This window comes from Vombatus ursinus, unplaced genomic scaffold (assembly GCF_900497805.2).
Source record: "Vombatus ursinus unplaced genomic scaffold, bare-nosed wombat genome assembly UNPS02010822.1, whole genome shotgun sequence".
NCBI classification, from domain to species: Eukaryota; Metazoa; Chordata; class Mammalia; order Diprotodontia; family Vombatidae; genus Vombatus; species Vombatus ursinus.
In genome coordinates, this window is record NW_020950600.1 from 2426535 (window position 1) to 2444980 (window position 18446).

General features: G+C 51.3%; 3 protein-coding genes across 7 annotated transcripts in view; 1 reads left to right on the forward strand and 2 right to left on the reverse strand.

Moving 5' to 3' along the window:
- The window catches only part of NFKBID (NFKB inhibitor delta), a 3627-nt gene extending 2449 nt beyond the window's left edge, over nucleotides 1-1178 (reverse strand). Inside the window, exons 1-3 of the mRNA XM_027855314.1 lie at nucleotides 942-1178; nucleotides 673-873; nucleotides 53-475 (exon numbers count right to left, since the gene is read on the reverse strand). Of these exons, the coding sequence (XP_027711115.1) occupies nucleotides 53-475; nucleotides 673-873; nucleotides 942-1178 (861 nt within the window). The remainder of the gene's footprint in view (nucleotides 1-52; nucleotides 476-672; nucleotides 874-941) is intronic.
- A 3293-nt stretch (nucleotides 1179-4471) lies between these two features.
- Nucleotides 4472-8376, forward strand: HCST (hematopoietic cell signal transducer). 5 transcript variants are annotated; one of them, XM_027855526.1, is made up of 5 exons: nucleotides 4472-4652; nucleotides 7216-7328; nucleotides 7670-7746; nucleotides 7889-8053; nucleotides 8187-8376. In XM_027855526.1, exons 3-5 carry the CDS (start codon nucleotides 7698-7700, stop codon nucleotides 8225-8227), a joined length of 255 nt encoding a protein of 84 aa, XP_027711327.1. In that variant the 5' UTR covers nucleotides 4472-4652; nucleotides 7216-7328; nucleotides 7670-7697; the 3' UTR covers nucleotides 8228-8376. The 5 variants fall into 5 exon arrangements, with proteins under 5 accessions (XP_027711327.1, XP_027711328.1, XP_027711329.1 ...); XM_027855527.1 differs by having other exon boundaries at nucleotides 7723-7746; XM_027855528.1 differs by having other exon boundaries at nucleotides 7252-7328; nucleotides 7723-7746.
- A 377-nt stretch (nucleotides 8377-8753) lies between these two features.
- On the reverse strand, nucleotides 8754-11060 carry TYROBP (TYRO protein tyrosine kinase binding protein). Its single transcript, XM_027855523.1, is given in 6 exon segments — nucleotides 8754-8984; nucleotides 9544-9587; nucleotides 9869-10006; nucleotides 10341-10367; nucleotides 10845-11013; nucleotides 11016-11060. Coding segments are annotated over 6 exon segments (474 nt in total). The 5' UTR covers nucleotides 11046-11060; the 3' UTR covers nucleotides 8754-8918.
- Nucleotides 11061-18446: the final 7386 nt, after the last annotated feature.

Genomic DNA, 18446 nt, shown 5'->3' on the forward strand with positions numbered 1-18446 from the left:
AAAAGAGAGGAGGAGACAGGTCCGCATCTGGGCCTCGGAAACCCTCTCAGGCTTCCTCCCCCCTCCTTCTCCCTCCATCCCCGTGCTCTGGGGGCCTCACCTCCAGGAGGGAAGGGAAGGAAGGCAGCCCTCCAGGCTCCGTGGCTGTGAAGAGGCCAGGGGTGAAGAAGGCTTCGGTAGAGGCTGCGCAATGGTAGTGGCAGTCGGGGTACAAGACGTGGGCTTCCAGGTCCCACCCTGGAGCCTGGGCTGGGGGCGCAGACGGGGCCCCAAGGCCAGCCACCTGAACTTCCGGGGCCCCTGGGAATGAGCCAAGACCTGCAGGGTACGAGGGGTCAGGCACAGAGAGCGACTCGGGGCCGCGGGGCTGGGAGCCGGGATGCTGGGGGTGGGGGGGACTAGAAAATGGGTTCGATTCTTCGTTTTCTGGCTCACCTGGTTCTGTCTCATTTGCAGAAGTCGCAGGGACCTGTCCCTGGTTAGAGGGGGAAGAGGTGAAGGTCAGCTTCAATTTGGAGGCCCCCTCCTCCTCACCCCACCCACCCCGGGAGTCCTGAGAGGGATGAAGGACTACATCTCCCAGCAGACCGCGGAGCAGAATCAGGCCCCAGTGTCAGGCGGCGGCCGCTGGGCTTGCTGGGAGATGTAGTTTGGAGTCCCTGCCGCCTTTACCTGAGGCTGGTAGTTGGTGCCAGATTGCCTCCGCCGCCTCTGAGCCTCCAGCAGTTTCTTCACAGTCTGAGATGGGATGTGGCTGCGCTCGCCCCGGCTCACTGTGGCGGTGGGGGTGGGTGGAGGGAGGAGCGCCCGAGGGTGAGGGTTATTTGAGGTCCAGGGTGGCGGAAGAGCCCCTCCCCCCCTTTCTTCCCAGACCTCTCAGGAGAAAACAGGCAGTGTTTCCCACGTGGGGGCTCTCCCCCCCCCCACCTTATCCCCCCCGCCAAAGTTTCCTCCCGACCCCACTCCCTCTCCCCACGTCTCGGAAACCAGGGAGGCGGCCCAACCTTATCCAGTGCCCCTGAACGTCTCTCCCCCGGGGATCCGGCCATCTGTCCCACCCACATTCCGCCCCGGCGGACCCTGGCTTCTGCTCGCGTCCCGCCGCCCCCTCTAGTCGTCCGTTCTCTGAGATCCAAGCTCGGGTCCCCCAACCCTTGATTTCTGTGGCACCCAAGCATCAATCCCTTCTAGCCTCCTCGGGGACCATGATCTCTTGTTTCTGCGCACCTAGAGGCCCCTCTTCCCTCAGCCTCAACACCCCCCCCATCCCCAACTCAAGGACTGAAGCTCTTGGACTCTGAGTAGCCTCTACCCCCGAGAGAACCTCTCAATCCCTCCTGTCTCTCAGGGGAAGCTGCCACTCAATTCGGGTCAATTCCACAAGCATTTATTAGTATTATGGCACAGCACTTGGTACGGAAGATGTCGAGACCAAGATGAAACAGTCCCCGCCTCTAGGACTGCCAAAAAAGAGCTTAGGGCCGGAGGTGAGCAGGAGGTCAGGATTCCCGCGTTCTAGGTCTGGGCTTCTCAAATTAAGAGGGTGGGACTGGATGATCTCTAAGCGCCCTTTCAGTTCTGAGAATCTATGAACCAGGAGTCCAGTCCCTGTCCCTCGGGTGCTCAGGTATTCCAGCCCCCTGCCCTTTAGAGGATCCAAGAAGCCGGGAACTCAGTTCTTCCCCCAATGCCGAAAGATACAGGTGCCCCAACCCTCACTCCCCTCCAGCTCCCTGGGGTCAGGCTGAGAAAGTGGAGGCGGGAAGTTTCGGAAAGGAGTCCGGAAAGAACGCGATGACGTCACGCTATCGTCACCCCTGCGCAGGGGAATCTTCCATCTGCCACCCGCCCTCCCCGGGACCCAGGTGTCCAGCCCAAAGGGCGGGGGGGGGAGAGGAGGAGGGCAGCCAAGCATAATGACCACGGAATCCCCGCGTAAGGGGAATCCCTGTTCGGCCCCAGGTCCCTCGAGGAGGGCGGGGGAACTCCCAGGGCTAAGGGGTCACTGGCACGCCCTGTACTGGGACCCAGGGAATCCAGGAGTCTGAACCCCTCCAATTCTGACCCTCTGAGATTCAGGAGTCCCTCCTGCCTCAGTCAACTCTGACTGTCCCAGATCCAGGAATGCCCCTCTCCTGGCCCCTGGCTGACTCCAGTACCCGGGAGTTCTAATACCTTCCATCCCTGACCTTTCAGAACCCAGGAGTCCCATGCCTCTCAGCTCTGACCCGTCGGGACCCAGGAATGTAGATCTGGCCGGCACTGATCCTCCTCTCCTATGGTCTAGTTTCTCATTCCTTACTTTCCAGGACCCAGGAGTCCCAAACCCCACAGCTCCGACACTCCAGGATTCAGGAGTCACGCAACCCTTTCCCCACCTCCTGCTCTATCTCTCCAGGGCTCAGGATTCCAGCTCCCTTCCCCTTTCTCCAGTTTAGAATCTCAAAAAACAGTCGCCCCTCTCTCAGCTCAGCTATGCCCGTTGGGACGCAGGAATCCCTAACCTTCAGCTCAATCTTCGTCTAACTGTCCTAGATTCGAGAGTCCAGATCTCTGGCCAAAATGCTTGTTGATGTGATTATTCCACAAGGGCTCAGAGGCCCCCAGCAGCCAGATCTTCTTCTCCCCTCTTCGCCCCCCTCCCCGCTCCACTCCTCGGATCCGAAGGCAACATACTCGGGCCTCTGACATCCCATTCTTTACTCCCCTCGGATACCAGATATGTGGTTCCCATCCCTGCTCCCCACTCCCCAGCCCTGTCACAGACCCAAGCATCCAGGCCCTGAGGTTACCTTTAGAATTCCGGGGCGCGGGTGGCGGGGCCCCCGGGCCACCCCTGCCTCGGCGCTGCGCCAGCCTCTTCTCTGTCCGGGGAGCCGGAGCTGTTCCCAGATTCTCGATCTGACCCGCGCGGGCGCTTTAAATCCTGGCCCAGTCCCGCCTTCGCCCCGCCCTGGGGGCGGCTCCGGGGGTTACAGAATCACCGAAAGACAGCACGAAGGGGTTTCGGAGGCATCCACACTGCCGCCTATACCTGACCTTGCTAGAATCCCCTCCGTGACTGACATTCAGACGAATGATCGTCGGGCCTTTTCTGGAAGCTGTCTGGGTCGGGGGGGGTTTGCTACCCCTCTCCAGGCCCACCGTTGCACTTCCCCATTCAATGAACACATGTAGAGTCCGCTGTGTGCCAGGCTAGGGGCTGGGAGACAAAGATACAAGTCCGCCTTTCCAGCACTCCCCTTTTTGGATAGTTCTATTGTATTTTAACTTATTTTAAAAAAAAAATTTCCCAATTATATCTTCAATGTCATTTATTTTTAACATTCTTTTCTTTTTCAATTTTGACTTCCAAGTTCTCTCCCTCCCTCCCACCCCTCCCCCACCGACTGAGAAGGCCAGCAAATGATATCAATTATACATGTGAAATCATGCAAACCATATTTCCACATTAGCCATGTTGCAAAAAAAAAAAAAGGCGAGAAAATTATATTTCAAATGTGCCCAGGGTTCAGCAGTTCTCTCTAGAGATGCACAGCATTTTTTTCATCATGAATCCTTTGGAATTGTCTTGGGTCATTGTATTGATCAGAGTAGCAAGTCTTGAACAGCTGATCCTCATTACAACATTGCTGTTCCTGTGCCCAATGATCTCTGGGTTCTTCTCACTTCACTTTGTATCAGTCCCTAAGAGTCTTGCTATGTTTCTCTGAAACCAGCCAGTTGCCATTTCTTATAGCACAGTGGTATTCCACCAAAATCATATACCACAACTTGTTTAGCCATTCCCCTACTGATGGGTATCCCCTCAATTTCCAGTTCTTTACCCTTACAAAAAGAGCTGCTAGAAATACTTTTGTACAGATAGGTCCTTTTCCTTTTTTTAAAAATCTCTTTGGGATACAGATCTAGTAGGGCTATTGCTAGGTCAAAGGGCATGCACAATTTTATCCACCTTTGGGCTTAGTTTGGATATTTCTAAGTCTGCCTCTGCCCTCACTATTGCTCCTGGCCTCTGTTTCCCTTGAAGTAGTTGATGTCTCCAAGAAAGGGTCGTTGACAACACTCTTCTTCTACTTCTCCCATTCCATGGGGGTGACAACTACTTACAAGTCAATTTATCTATCACTGGGGCTCCAAGCACCCTGAACTCCAGCCCTGTGGAGACAAGCATCCTATCTCTCAGCCTCCTTTCCTTAGGAGAGCTAGGCACCCTTCCTTGAAGCCTTTCTGGGGACCTAGGCATCTTGTCTCCCACCCTTCCCTGTGAGATCCAATGTGTGTCCTGTTTCCCAGCGCCTTTCTTTCTGGGACACCTGAGTCCTCGCTCCCAGTTATTACAGCCTCCCTATGGGACACAGGCTTCTGAACCTCCAAGCTGGCTCCCAGGCGCCCTCCTGTGGCCCAGGGGGCCTCCTGAGCTTCTTGTCCCCCTTTATTTCCCCGCCCTTTTCCTCCCCTAGACCTTCCGCCCCCACTTTGCTGGGGGCAGGAAGCTGGTCTGCTGGCCTATGCCATCTTCTTTCCTAACTGCCACACCCGTTGCTCCTGTCTTCTCTTCTGGGATCCCAGAGCCCCAAGATCCTAACTCTGATCTCAACCCATTAGCATGAGTCCCCAGGTACCCCACCTGCTCTTGATCTTGCTAACAGGTCAGTGGTCCCCTTCCCCTTGCCTTCCAACTCAAGCCAAGGTGAAGCCTGGGGTTGGGCTGGGGCTGGGGCTGGGGCTGAGGGCCCTTGCCCTCCCTCTCTGGGATGGCGGTAATGTCTCTGTGATTCTCCTTCCCTGGGTCTCTGTCTCTTTCTCATCACTCTTCTTAATGTCTCTCACTCTGCCTCTTTCTCTTTTTCTCTTCGTTGAATCTCTCTCTCTGGCCCCTTCTCTCTCACCACCACTTCCATCTCTCTCCCTTCTTCTGACCCTCTCCTTTCTCTCTTTCTCTCTCTCCTTCCCCCTTCTCTCTATTGTTGTGGTTGTTCAGTCATTTTTCAGTTGCGTCCAACTCTTCATGACCCAATTTGGAGTTTTCTTGGCAAAGATACAGGAGTGGTTTGCAATTTCCTTTTCCAGCTCATTTCACAGATGAGGAAACTGAGGCAAACAGAGTTAAATGACTTGCCCAGGGTCACACAGCTGGTAAGTGTCTGAGGCAGAATTTGAACTCAGGTCTTCCTGACTCCATGCCTGGTGCTATAACTACGTTGCCACTTAGCTGCCCTTTCTCTCTATTAATGATGTTTCAAATACCAAGCTTTGGTCCTTTGCCTACCTGCCCCCCCATCAGCCTGCCCAAACCCGTGTCTTCTGACTTCGTTTTGTCTATAGCAGCATCATACTTACCCTGCCCCATGTTTGGATCCTTTGATTTTTTTCCCACTTGTTCATGTCTTATTCAATCAATTACCCAGTCTTGGAGAGACAGTGGGGTGGGGGGACACTGAAAAGATCACTGGCTTTGAATTCAGAGTTCATATGTCCCACATACTGTGTGACCAGAGGCAAGGCAACTCTCCTTGTTGAGCCTGTTTCTTCATTTTTAAAACGAGAGGATTGACTTCCAAGGCCCCCTTTCATCCTCAATTTATGATCCTGTGATGCAGTCTATTCCACCTTCATCATCTCTGCCTTCTTCCTTATTTCCCCTGAACTATCTCAGTAAGCTCTGGACAGGTCTTTCTTTCTCCCATATTCCCTTTCTCCGATCAGTGCCATATGCTACTGCCTGAATAACTTGTCTGATGAATTGATCTTCTGATCAAAAGTCTTTACTAGCTCCCTAAGGACTGATGTTTGAAGCTGGCATTCAAGGCTTCCCATAGTCTGGTCCCAAGCCTCACACATGCTACAGTCCAGCCAAACCAGGCAACTCCCAGGCTCTGGCACACGTGTTGAATCCCACCACTTCCCAGCCCTCGGATGCCCTTTGAATTCCTGCCAGTTCTTTGAATCCCAGCTTAAACAGTTGACACTTCTCTCTGCCTCCCTACCCACCCCCCAATATGATCATTGCCTCAAGGGATGAAATCCATAGAGGTGGACTGGAAAAAGTGGAGGTTAAAATGCTGCCTCAGCCACTTATTAGCTGCAGAGCTGAAATAAATCGCTTAACCTCTCTGGGCATACATTTCCTCATGGGGAAATGAAGACTTTGGACTCAGACATTCCTTCTAGCTCTGCTAGGTAATGGCTAACATTAAGAGTGCTCTAAGGCTTACGAAGCAATTCACAAACATTATCCTCACAATCGCCCTGGGAAGTAGGGGCTATTATTAGCTCCATTTTACAGATAAGGAAGCTGAGACAGAAGTGACTTGCCCAGGGTCACACAGCTAGTAAGTGTCTGAGGACTGGAACCCAGGTCTTCCTGACTCCATGTTGATCATTCTAACCATCATGTGGCCTGGCTCCCTGTGAACCTCTCAGCACTTTCTATTTGGCCTTCCCTGGGCCTCTGGGTCGTTCTCTTCTCTATCGTCTGTGTTTGTATACATTTCTTCTCCCTCACCCCCAACCCTGGTAGACTGTAAGCTCTTTGAGAGCAGGCTGTAAGTCAGTACTTTCATATCCCTATGCATACAGCATAGGAACTTAATGCGATTGTACACTCCTCTCTGTGTTTCTTGGTTTGTCTCCCTCCCTCTCACCCTCTCCCTCACCCCCTCTATCCCTCTCCCCTCTTCTCTCTCTCTCTCCCCACCCCATTGGGTCTCTTCTTTCTCTCCCTTTTATCTCTCCTGGGTTATCTCCTCTCTCAATTCTTTCTCTCTCTCTCCCCACCCGTCTGGGTCCCTCCTCTCTCTCTCTCTCTCTCTCTCTCTCTCTCTTTCTCTCTCTCCCCCTCTCTCTCTCCCTCTCTCTCTCTCCCCCCACCCCTCTGGGTCCCTTCTCTCTCTCTCTTTCTCTCTCCCCACCCCCTCTGGATCTTTTCTTCCTCTTCCTTGTCTCTCTCCTGGGTTCTCTCCTCTCTCTCAATCCTTTCTCTCTCTGGGTCCCTCCTCTCTCTCCCTCTTCTCTCTCTCTCCTTGCCTCCGTCTCTCCTCTCTTTCCTCTCTCTCCATCTCTCTCCCCCTGGGTCCTTCCTCTCTCTTTTCTAAGACATGCAGCCTGATAGCTGCTCAGGTCCCTCCCGTTGTCAGATCCTGGAATTCATGGGGCAGTAGAAGGATTGCTGACCTTGCAGTCCCAGGCCTCTAGATTCTTCCTTTGTAAAAGGTTGGGGTTCAAGGTGGTACCTACATGGTGTTCTAGAAGGCCAAATACTGAAGCTGAAGCTGAAATCCTTTGGCTCCATGAAGAGAAGACCCTGATGCTGGGAAAAAGTGAAGGTAAAGGAGAAGGGGATGAGATGGACGGACAGAGAGTGTCATGGAAGCAATGAACCTGAGCTTAGACAGACTTGGGAGGTAGTGGAGGATAGAAGTACCTGGCATGCTGCGGTCTAGGGGGTCAGGAAGAGTCAGACACAACTGAACGAATGAACAACAGCTCAAAGGCAGGAAGGGCTGGGTTCAGATTCCAGCTGACACTGTGTGACCTTGGCCAAGTCTTTTAAACTCTTTAAGCCTCAGTCTTTTTCATGGGTCAAATGAAGAGGTTGGAATAGCTGAACTCTAAGGTCCCTTTTGAGTCAGGATCTAAAATTCTCCTTATCTCTGTTTGTGTCTGGGTTCCTGAGTCCCTGACCTGCCCCACTGATGCTCTCTCCCATGTTTCTCAAAGTGACTGCAGCCCAGACACCTCCAGGTGAGGAGAGACCCAGGCAGCCCCGGGGCCCCTCTCTCCCCATCTCTCCAACCCTGGGGTGGGGGTGCCCTCCCAGCTTTCTGGTATCTCCAGTTCTCTCAGTCTCCCTTCCTCTCTGTCCCTGACTGTGCCTCTGCCTCAGCTTACCCCCCAGTCCAGGACCCTAACTGTGGACCCCTGTCCCTGCCCCTGCCCCTGCCCCTGCCCCTCCTCGTGGGGCTCGTAGCAGCTGATGCACTGATGACTCTGCTCATCGTGGGCGCCGTGTTTGCCTGTGCTCGGCCCCGGGGGGCCTCCCGAAAACCAGGTAAGAGGCTGAGGAAGGATGGAGGGCCTGCATCTCTGTGAGAGGAGGGAGAGTGGGTGGGAAGGGTCTCCCAGTGGAGAGAGGGGTGGAGATGGGTCCCTGGGCTCACTCTGATGTTGTCTTTTCTCCCCAGAGAATAACAGGGTCTACATGAACATGCCTGGGAGAGGCTGAGCCCCATGGCACCCCCTACCTTGTGGACAGATGCCCCTATCCCCTTCAGAGGATCCTGGCATCCCCATCCAACCAAAGATAACCCGCCCCTTGGACCACCTACATTGGAGAGTCTTCCTTCACTTTGGAAATAAAGGAATTAATTCTTATTTCCGGGACATTGAGTCTTTCACTAGAAATCCAGATATTGCTCAGAGTTCAGTCTGGAAGCCAGGCATCCCGAGAACCCAAATGTCCCCATAAGTCACTCTCCAGGAGCTCAGTTATATCCGTAATTTAATAATCTAAGATCTTATGGTTTCCACAATCTCGTAAGCAAGGATCTGGTGTACCCAGTTTTCAAACCTTGCAGGATCAAGGATCCCTGGTTCCCAGGCCCTAAAAGGTAGACCTTCCCAGTCTCTGATCACCTTCAGGAACCAGACATCCCCACAACCCAGTTCCTTGGGACCCTGGCACCTTCACAATCTAGCCTCTCCCCTCCTCCCTGCCCCCTACCTCCTGGAACCCAAAAGTTCAGCACAAATAAGGTCTCTGCTCCATGTTTATTGTGAGAAGAATGACAAGAGGCGGGGTCCCTAGAATCAGAGAAGGGTCAAGAGAAGGGAGTAGTAAGGGGTTAGTGGGTCTGGGATTCTTGGATCAGATGCTGTGAGCTCCCCACTGGCCATCTTCAGCATTGAGTCACCATTCATCGGTAGAATCCTTGTTGGGGAGTGAGGTCACTGTAGACGTCTGATCTTTGGCCCTGGAGCTCCTGGATGGGGATCAGGCCAACTTTGTCAAAGGGGAGTTGTTGGGGAAACGTACCTAGGGGACCCTGGGGGAGCTAGTACCCCAGCCCCCCTCCTCTTCCCAATCGTGAAGATTCTTGGCTCTGTCGCAAGGGTTAAGATGTCCAGGGCTTGGCAGCATGGACTCAGAGGGCCAGCTCTCCTCAGACCTGGGTAAGGGAGGTCTCGGGGATCCCATCAGAGAACCAGAATGCCTTAGCACTGCTTCTCCTGCCCCCCCAGCTTCCCACATCCAGTCCACTGAGCCCTCCCCCCGGGTTCCCATCCTTCCGTCTGGGTGGAATTGAGTTGGCTTGGGAGCCACTATACTCTGCTATCAAATTGCCTTCCTTAGTCAAAGTGTTTCCTTCATCTGATTCTTCCTGAATTAAAACCTGCCCTCGGCCTGGCTTGGAGATGGCTCATTTGTGACTGGACCGACCTTTGGTTTCTGGCTCAAAAGGAAGAGTTTTAGCAAAACTTAGATATGAGGCACCGGGGGAGGTTCAGGGAGGAACTGGGGGATAAGGGGATTCCTCTTACCTGATAGGGGGACTCTGTCTCCGTCATTCTCTGTTTCTTGGAAGCTGGGTGTGTGGAGAAGGAATGAAGGAAGAGCTGTATGAGACCTTCGGGCCTCTGGACACTGGGCCCAGTCACCCAGCTCCTCCACATCCACCATTCACTTCCCCAGTCACCGGTCTCTCCCCAGTCAAGGCCGTCCGCTTCCCTGGTCAGTTCCAACACCAGAGTTGCCCCATTCCATCTGTCCAGTCCTCATTGGTCACTCTTCTAATCAGTCCCATCTATAAGTCACTCCTTCCCTGTCACACTGGTTAGTCACCAGTCCCCCAATTCAATCCCTCACCCTCTGGGGCATTCCGACCTGAAGGCACAAGACGGCCCAGATAGTAAACAGCCAGGGCGATGAGGATGGTCAGAACGAGATCTCCAAGCACAATCCCAGCCAGGACCCCTGGGCCCACAGTTGTGCAGGGACTAGATTCTAAAGAAGACACAGGAATCCTGGAATCGGTGAAGAGATAGGATAGGGCCAGTGGGAACAGTCTGAGGAGGCCACTGGGAGGGGCTGGGAGAGGGGCTGAAGGATTTTTCAAGGGATGGCAAGAGTAGACTGTCTGGAAAGGTGAAGGGTCCTAGGGGTCAAAGGTAAGTCTTGGAAAGTGTGCTAGGGAGTCAACAGGAGGGTCTGGGGGTCAGTGGGAAGGACTGGGGGCAGTTAGCAGGGGAGAGATCTTAAAGAGTCAACAAAGAAAGGGTCTGGAGTCCTCAGCAGAAGGTCTGAGAAGCAAGCAAGGCAGGGGGTCCAAAACTCCTACCATTCTGAGCCCAGACTGGGTTGAAATCTGATAGGGGGAGGGCAGAAAAAATAAACTTTCAATGCCTGGGGGTTGAACTGCCCTAGCCCAGGGAGCCCAGATTCCCAGCCCCAGAGGGGTCAAATCTTAGCTAAAGACAAAGCATAGCAGGAGATTTTAGCTGTTTAATCTGACCCATCCCAACCTTCTCCCTTACCTACCCGGGGCCACTAAGGTCATGAGGAAAATATTTCAACGCCTCCTCTCCTCAGTCCCCTCAAACTATCCCTTTCTGTCCCAACCTCCTAGACCCTAAAGAGCTTAGCTTAGACGCTAAAGAGCTTTAACACTGGGTATTGGGAGGTCTGGAATCCTAGGCCTTTGAACCTCCCCAGAATACACAGAGAGCCCCCCCCAACTCTTCCCACCAGATGCCTCCTCCCCATCGTGGATCTTCCCAAGCTCTAGGTCCAGAGGTTAGGGAGAAGATTTTCCTGTTCAGGGCCCAAAGCAATCCTGACTCACCCCCTGGGGTCAGGAACAGGGCCAGGATTAGGGCCAGGCTGAGGGTGGGAGCTCTGCCTTTCCCCATGGCTGAGCCAAGGGAACCTGGAGACTGGGGTCTGAAAGGCCAGGCAGGGTGTGGTAGAGAGTCTGAGCAGAGAGGAAGTAGGAGGCGGGGAGAAGGGGGGAAGGGAGAGTCATGACACAGGGGGACCCAGGCATCAGGTCCCCCCAAGTTCCCAACCCATCAAGGACCAGGCATCAGACCCCCAGCCCACAGGCCTTCAGTAAGCTACTGATGGAATTGGTCAAGTTTGGAGCGTAAAGGCCTAATTGTGACATTCTCAATTTACTGACCCTGTTCCTGCTTCCTCCCACCCCAGCAGCAGCAGCAATATGCTGGGACTGGGAAGGACAGACAGAGGAAGAGACGGAGTCAGAGACAGATGCAAAACGCGAACAGAGAAAGAAGAGACAAAAGAGACACAAAAGGCGGTCCTAGATAGAGGGGCTCTGTGGTGGTCTTCTGTGGAGTCTGTGGGAGTAACCAGCAGAAAGGTGTGGTGATGGGGGCCGGGGCTGGGAAGGGGGGCCAGCTTTGTCTATGCCTGAGGAGGGATAGGAAATGGGGTGGTGGGAGTTCTTCAGTCTCCAAGCCCCGATCCTTGACCCCCTCAGGAACCCAGAGTCAGTCCTGTAATGTTTGTGAGCTTATCTGTTGGGTGGGGGCACCTTCCAGGAGAAAAAAAAAGGAGGAACCTGTGGCTTGGGCGCTGGGGAAATGACGTGGAGGGCCAAAGAGAGAAGGCCTGGAATGCAATCCCCCCTCCCCCTTCTGCTTCTCTTCTCCCCTCCAGTCCACTCCTAAGAAGTGAGAACCTTGCCTCTGCTGGAGTCCCAGAGCCGTGCTGCTAGTTTACAAATGTCCTGAAGACCTTAGAGGCTGAGGGGAGTCAGGAAAACATGGGACTCAGAGCCTGGGGCAGGCTTCCCAGGCCTCATTTTTTAGACCTGGTTAGGTTAGACCTGGGGGGCGCTAGGCCTGCACCTAATATCGCAGAGTTCTATCTGCTTAGCTACTAAGGTCAGATTTAGGGATGAGTTATTGGACCTTGCCATAGACTTTGCCAGACTTCACCAGTCTTCTCGGTAGGAAGTCATTGAGTCTAGCTGCCAAGGCTGATCAGGTGAGATTTGGAAGGTGGGAAACCAGTCTTTGCCAGGCTCTGTTGCTTATTGAAATAATATTTATATAAAGGTGGAGTCCACCCCACTCCAACCCTGATTTATCACAAAAGACTCAGAGTTCTCCACTGAATCAATCAATAAAAAAGTAAGCCAGGTGTGACCGGGTCCCCAGTCCAATCTAATAAATCCAATAAACATTTACTAAGTGCCTACAGGCTATGTGCCAGGCATTGTGCTAAGCACTAGGGATACAATGAATACAAAGGAAGACAGAACCTGCCCTCAAGGAGCTCAAAATCTAAAGGGAGAGACAACACACAGAGGGAAGCAGGTAGGAGCTGGGGACAGGACACCAGGACACACTCAAGGAGGGGGCCGTTTTGTTCCATGCACTAGAAGCCAGACAGAGCAGCAGACACAAAGTGGAGTGAGGGGCTTTGGGGTCACGGATGAAATCGGGGGAAGCCAATCAATCAATCAATCAACATTTATTAAGTGCCTACTATGTGCCAGGCACTATGCTAAGCTGGTGCTACAATGAGAGGCAAAAGACAGTCCCTGCCCTCAAGGAGCTTACAGTCTAATGGAGGAGACAACACGCAAACAAATATACACAAAGTAAGGTATATACAGGATAACTAGGAAAAAAGTAATGGAGGGAAGGCACTAGAATTTAGTGGGCAGCTATGTGATGCAGTGGATAGAGTACTGGGCCTGAAGTCAGAAAGACCTGAGTTCAGACACTTCCTAGCCATGTGACCCTGGGAGAGTCACTTAACCCAGTTTGCCTCAGTTTCTTCACCTGTCAAATAAGCTGGAGAAGGAAATGGCAAACCACTCCTATATCTTTGCTAAGAAAACCTCAAATGAGGTCACAAAGGGTCAGACGGGGCTGAAATGAGTAAACAACAGCTAGACTTTAGAGGGATCAGAGAAGGCTTCCAATAAAAGACGGGATCTTAGCTGGGACTTAAAGGAAGCCAGGGAGGAAATCTCTTGAGATTGGCTGCAGAGAATCAGTCATGCCTCATGGGGGCTATGTCTAAAAACAGCAAGCTAGTTCAGAGGCGGTCAGGTAAGTGGTAGTCAAATCTGGCAGTAAAGAACTCCTCAGAGAGAATTCTCCCCACTGCCTCTTACCCCCCTCCAGAGCAACATTGGAAGCTGCAAAACCCACCTAGAACATACCAGACCCACGGAGGAAAGGCAGTTTTTAGGACTCTATGTGGATACAGACCCCCAGAGCCCCAGCAGAGAATTATACCCATGGGAGATTTCATGAAAATGGCAGAAAGAGAGAAAAAGACTTTCAGTAACCAAGAGCTGTGAATTTACCCTTTGACCACACATGCACTCTGATTTTGGGCCCACTCTCACCAGGGACTTTGTGTGAGCTAAAGGAAGGTACTTTCCTGGTTTTGAGGGAGATCAGGGTGGAGGATGTTTTTGTAACAACTGTCCTTGGTATAACTCCTTAGTAAATACCCTTTCTAAAAGTTCATCCAGTCCGGCTGATATGCAATGGAAAGGATACTAGTAGGGGCTTATGAGTGATACTAAAAAGCCTAGCCCCTCAAGGTTACTCCAAGAACCCTGAGTAAGACTAATGGCTGCCTTCTAAGGTTCTGGCCTGCCAATGTGAGTGGTGGTTGGGAAAGTAGTCCTGGAACAAAGCATTTTGCAATCTTTTAGGTGCTACATAAATTTCAGCTATTATTATTATTACTTCCTTACAGCCCCTTTCAGCCTGGCCCTCCTTAGATCCCACCAGGATTTTTGTGTCCAGTTCTGGGACCACATTTTATAAAGGCTACTGGCAAACTGGAGAACAACCTGAGGAAGATGACCATGGTGGTGAATAAGACCATATTTAGAGCCAGAAGGGACCTTTGAGATCACAGAGTTAATCCCCTCATTGTACAGTTAAGGAAACTGAGGCTCATGGAGATGGAGTGACTTGGGTTTTGAGCTCATGCCATATGAGGACTGGTTAAAGAAACCTCTGGTATGGGGCAGCTAGGTGGCACAGTGGATAGAGTACCGGCTCTGAAGTCAGGAGGACCTGAGTTCAAATCCAGCCTCAGACCAAACACTTCACACTTACTAGCTGTGTGACCCTGGGCAAGTCACTTAACCCCAGTTGCCTAAAAACAAAACAAAAAAAAAAAGAAACCTCTGGTGAAGCCTGTTACCTGCCTCCTGTCAGAGAGGCATGGATGGATGATATGAATTTGCTTTACTTGACCATGCTTATTTGTAAACAGGGCTTTTTGTCTCCTTCCTCTCAGTTTTTAAGCAGAAGGGGTATTGGAAGGACAATAGCAAGAGTGATGGGAAAAAGAAGACCACTGAAATATTTTTTGTGCACAAAAGAGAATAGAAGTTGAGAAAGAAGCCCAATTGCCTCATCAAAAAAAAAACAAAACAAAACAGAAAAACCTAGAAGAGAAAGAAGCACAGATAATCAGGACAGCTTTGTAAGTGATATTTAGAATTTATTAAATGCTTTTTAAAAAACCAAGCAGTATGAAATGGAATGGTTTTATATACAATTCTCTTGTGTTCTGCCATGTATGGGGAAATACTAATTTTTTGCAAATAAGTTTAGAATAAAAAAATAAAACTAATTCAAAAAAGAAAGTGATCTTCAGCTTGGAGAACAGAAGACCTGAGAGCAATTGTCAAATGACTGTCCCACAGAAGAATGATGAGTCTTGTTCTGCTAGGGCCCAGAGAGCAGAGTCAGGAGCACTGGGGGAAAGAGGATGAATTAGACTGAATATCAGTAAACTCCCTGACAACTGAAGAAATCCAGTAGGGAAAGGGAAGAAAGGGGATGCGTCAGAAGGTCATGGGTTTGCTATTGCTTAAGTAGGGGCTAGATGACCATTTGTTATGGACCTCAGAGAGGGGATTCATACTATTTAGATGTTCTTTGAGGTGCCTGCCAGTCCTGCAAGTTTGTGACTATCCTTCTCTGTGTCAGGAGCTTCTGGGGTTGCCTTTCTGTCTCTTCCATAACTCTATGACTGTGTCTATCTACCTGTGTCCCTAATCCTTTCTTCCCCACCCCATGGCTTTGAAGCTTTATCTCAGATTCTCTGTCGCTCCCATAGCTGTGAGTTCTCTCTCTCTCTGTCTCTCTCTCTCTCTCTGGCATCTCCTCTAGTGATGGGAAAGGAGCTGCCCCCAGGCCTGAGTTAATTTTAGATGCATTCTCTCATTAGATACAATTAGGAAGGAGTCCAGAAAGCATCTGCTGGAAACCTGAACAGCTTCAGCCACTGAGGGCGGGCACAGGCCCTGCCCAAGGTCATTGACTCCCCCATTAGACCTAGGACCATGTCAGTTCATCCTAGCCAGACTTAAACACTGCCCTCAGATATGCAGACCCCTGGACTTGAGTTTCCATTTCTTCCCTCAGACATGGTCAAGGAAATTAAATAGAAAAAAAAGCTGGAAAAGGAAAGAGGGGAGGGTCATTGGAAGAGATAAAATGGGTGAAGGAGGAGGAAATAGGGAGCTGGGAAATGTGGGAAAGGAGAGTCAGAGGTGGAAGGTCACAATATGGAGAATTAGAGAATGCAGGGTCCATGTGGGAATGGGGAGATCAGACGAAGAATAGTCAAGAGGCGGGGGGGGGGGGGGGGGAGGGACTGTGATCAATCAATCAACAAGCTATTTATTGACCTTTCAGAAACATTTGACACTGTTAACCAGCCCTTCTTTCATATATATTCTCTCCTTCCCAGTCTTTCATGGCTGGTTGCCAGAGCATGGCTTCTGTCATACTTCTCCTCCCTCCCTAGCCAACCCTTTTTAGTGTCCTTTGCATGATCACCATCCATGGCCCGAAGTCCGATGGTGAGCGTACCCCTAGGCCTTTGTCTTGGGCATCTTTCTGCACTCTCCCGTGGACTCAATTATCATCCCTATATAGGTCCCTCACTTATTTACCTAGTCATCCAATAACTTTCTTGAACTCCAGTCCCATGACTCCAACTGCTGGACAGCTCCACTGACACAGGCCTCTCTTAACTCCTCGCGTCCAACTGGAATTCGTTATTTTCCCCTAAACCCAACCCTCCTCCCAACTTTCTAGGACACCCCCAGCCTTCCAGTCATCCAGGATGGTGACCTCAGAGTCATCCTCCACTCTCCCCTCTGCTTCATCCCACCATATTCAATCAGTTGCCAACTCTTGCTGATTCCACTCCTGCAAAGTCTCTCCTATCTCTGCCCTTCTTTTATTTTTTTTAAATATCTTTTATTTTTCTTGTTTTGGTGGTGGTGTTTTGTTTTTGTTTTTTTTTTTGCAACATGGCTAATGTTTTGCATGACTGAACAAGTACAATCTATATCAAATTGTTTGCCTTTTTAAAGAAGGGAGAGGGAAGTAAGGGAGAGAATTTGGAACTCAGAATTTTAAAAAAAAGAATGAATATTAACAATTTTACATGTAAATTCATGTAATTTCAAATAAAAAAAAGAATTGATATAAAGTGAAGTGAGCAGAAACAAGAAAACAATTTATACAGTAATGGCAATATTGTGGAGACAACTACATATGAAAGAATTAGAAACTCTGAGCAAAACAATGACCCATCTGGGTTCTGCCCTTCTTTGAACTCACATCACAACCACCCTAATCCAGACCTCTTGCCATCATCACCTTTTGCTTGAATGACTTCAAAGTCCTCCTAATTCTCTCCAAATCATCCTCCCACCCAGCTGCCAAAGTGTTCTTCCTAAATCACAGATCTGACCATTTCACAGCCCAGCTCAAGAAGCTTCACTGGCTCCCTATTCTCTCTAGAAAAAAAAGTGTATATATATGTGTATATGTATATATATATATATGTATATAAATATGTGTGTATGTATGTATACACACACACACATACACACACACACACACACACACACACACACTTCTCTGTTTGGCATTTAAAGCCCTTTACAATCTGGTTCAGGTTACCTTCCCAGGCTTATTATACGTGGCATATTTACCATTCAGGAACCATCTTGCTTGCTTGTATTTGTAACCCTAGAATTTAGCATAGCATCTGGAACACAGAAGGTGCTTAATAAATGCTTTTCATTCATTCACTCTCAGTACATGTCATTCCATTTCCCACTTCCATGTCCTTGCACAGGCTGTCCTCCATGTCAGGAATTCTGTGCCTCCTCACTACCTCTTGGAGTCCTGAGCTCATTTCTTCAAGAAGAATTTTCTAAATCCCCGAAGTTGTTAGCATCCTCTGAAAATCACAATTTGTATCTATCTTCCAGTCACCCTCCAGTGGACCATCAACTCTTTGAGAGCAGGGCTGGTTCCCTTTCACATTTGTATCCCCAGCACCTTGCCCAGTGCACATAGTAGGTGCTCAACAATCAAGTAAATATTATTCAGTGCCCTACTATAAGCCAGGCACTGTGCGAGGTGCTGGGCATACAAATGTAAAAGGGAACCAGCCCCGGCCCTCAAGATGTTTACATTTGACTTGTTTATAGTGAAATAAATATGGGATGGATACAAAATAAACACACACTTAAGGGGGTGGGGTGGACACTAACAACTGGGGGAATAGAGGTGGTTTCTGGAAGAAGGGGGCGTTGGAGCCGAGAAGTTCTCAAGCATGTGGGTGTCCCAGGATGGAGGATCAGAGGACTGGGGGCCAGAGGATTAGGGGTCCGATGGACAGAGCATGAAGGAGCACAAAGACGTTTGAGGATGGGGGAGTCAGAGGATCAGGGGTCGAAGGATTGAGAATCATAAGGAATCCTCGGAGCATGGAGGGTCAGAAGGAAGGTCAGGAGATGGGGGAGGGGATCTAAAGGATGGGGGACCAGAAGAAGAGGGGTTAGAGGATGGGGGTCCACAAGGGGGCCTGAGGATGCGGGTGGATGTCCGAGAAGATGCGGGGCGGGGCGGGGCGGAGAACGAGAGAGCACGAGGAGGCTCCAAGGATGGAGGAGGGGGCGGTGAGTATTTCTGTCTCGTGGGCGGGGGAGGGCGGGACTCCAGGGTCCCCCCCGGCCCGAGGCCGGCGTCCATCGGCATAGATGACCGGTCGCCTTTAATCGGGGTCGCGCCTTTGCCTTTGCCTTTGCCTTTAATCGGGGCGCTCCTGTCCCTTTAATCGAGACCGCGCCTTCGCCTTTAATCGGGGCCGCGCCTGCGCCCGGCCCTGGGTTCCCGGAGCGACCCTCGCGGAGGCCGCCACGCGCGGAACAGACCCGGGTGGGGGGGGCCCCCCACGGCGGCGGCGGCGGCAGCGGCGGCAGCGCCTCGTCCCCCTCCTCCTCCCTCTCCCGCTCCGGCCGGGCCCCGCGTGGGCGCGCCTGGGCCACGGTCACGGCCACGCGCGGGGCGGGGCGGGGCCTCCTGCGGCCTGCGGCCCCTCCCCCCCCGGCCCCGCGCGGCGGCCGCCG

Excerpts from the sequence above, each read along its gene's own strand:
- HCST (XM_027855525.1), top strand. The coding sequence starts at position 4,610 with ATGAGTCCCCAGGTACCCCACCTGCTCTTGATCTTGCTAACAG. Across the intron at positions 7,747-7,888 it reads TGCAGCCCAGACACCTCCAG|CTTACCCCCCAGTCCAGGAC; the intron begins GTGAGGAGAGAC and ends CCTCTGCCTCAG. Across the intron at positions 8,054-8,186 it reads GGGGGCCTCCCGAAAACCAG|AGAATAACAGGGTCTACATG; the intron begins GTAAGAGGCTGA and ends TTTTCTCCCCAG.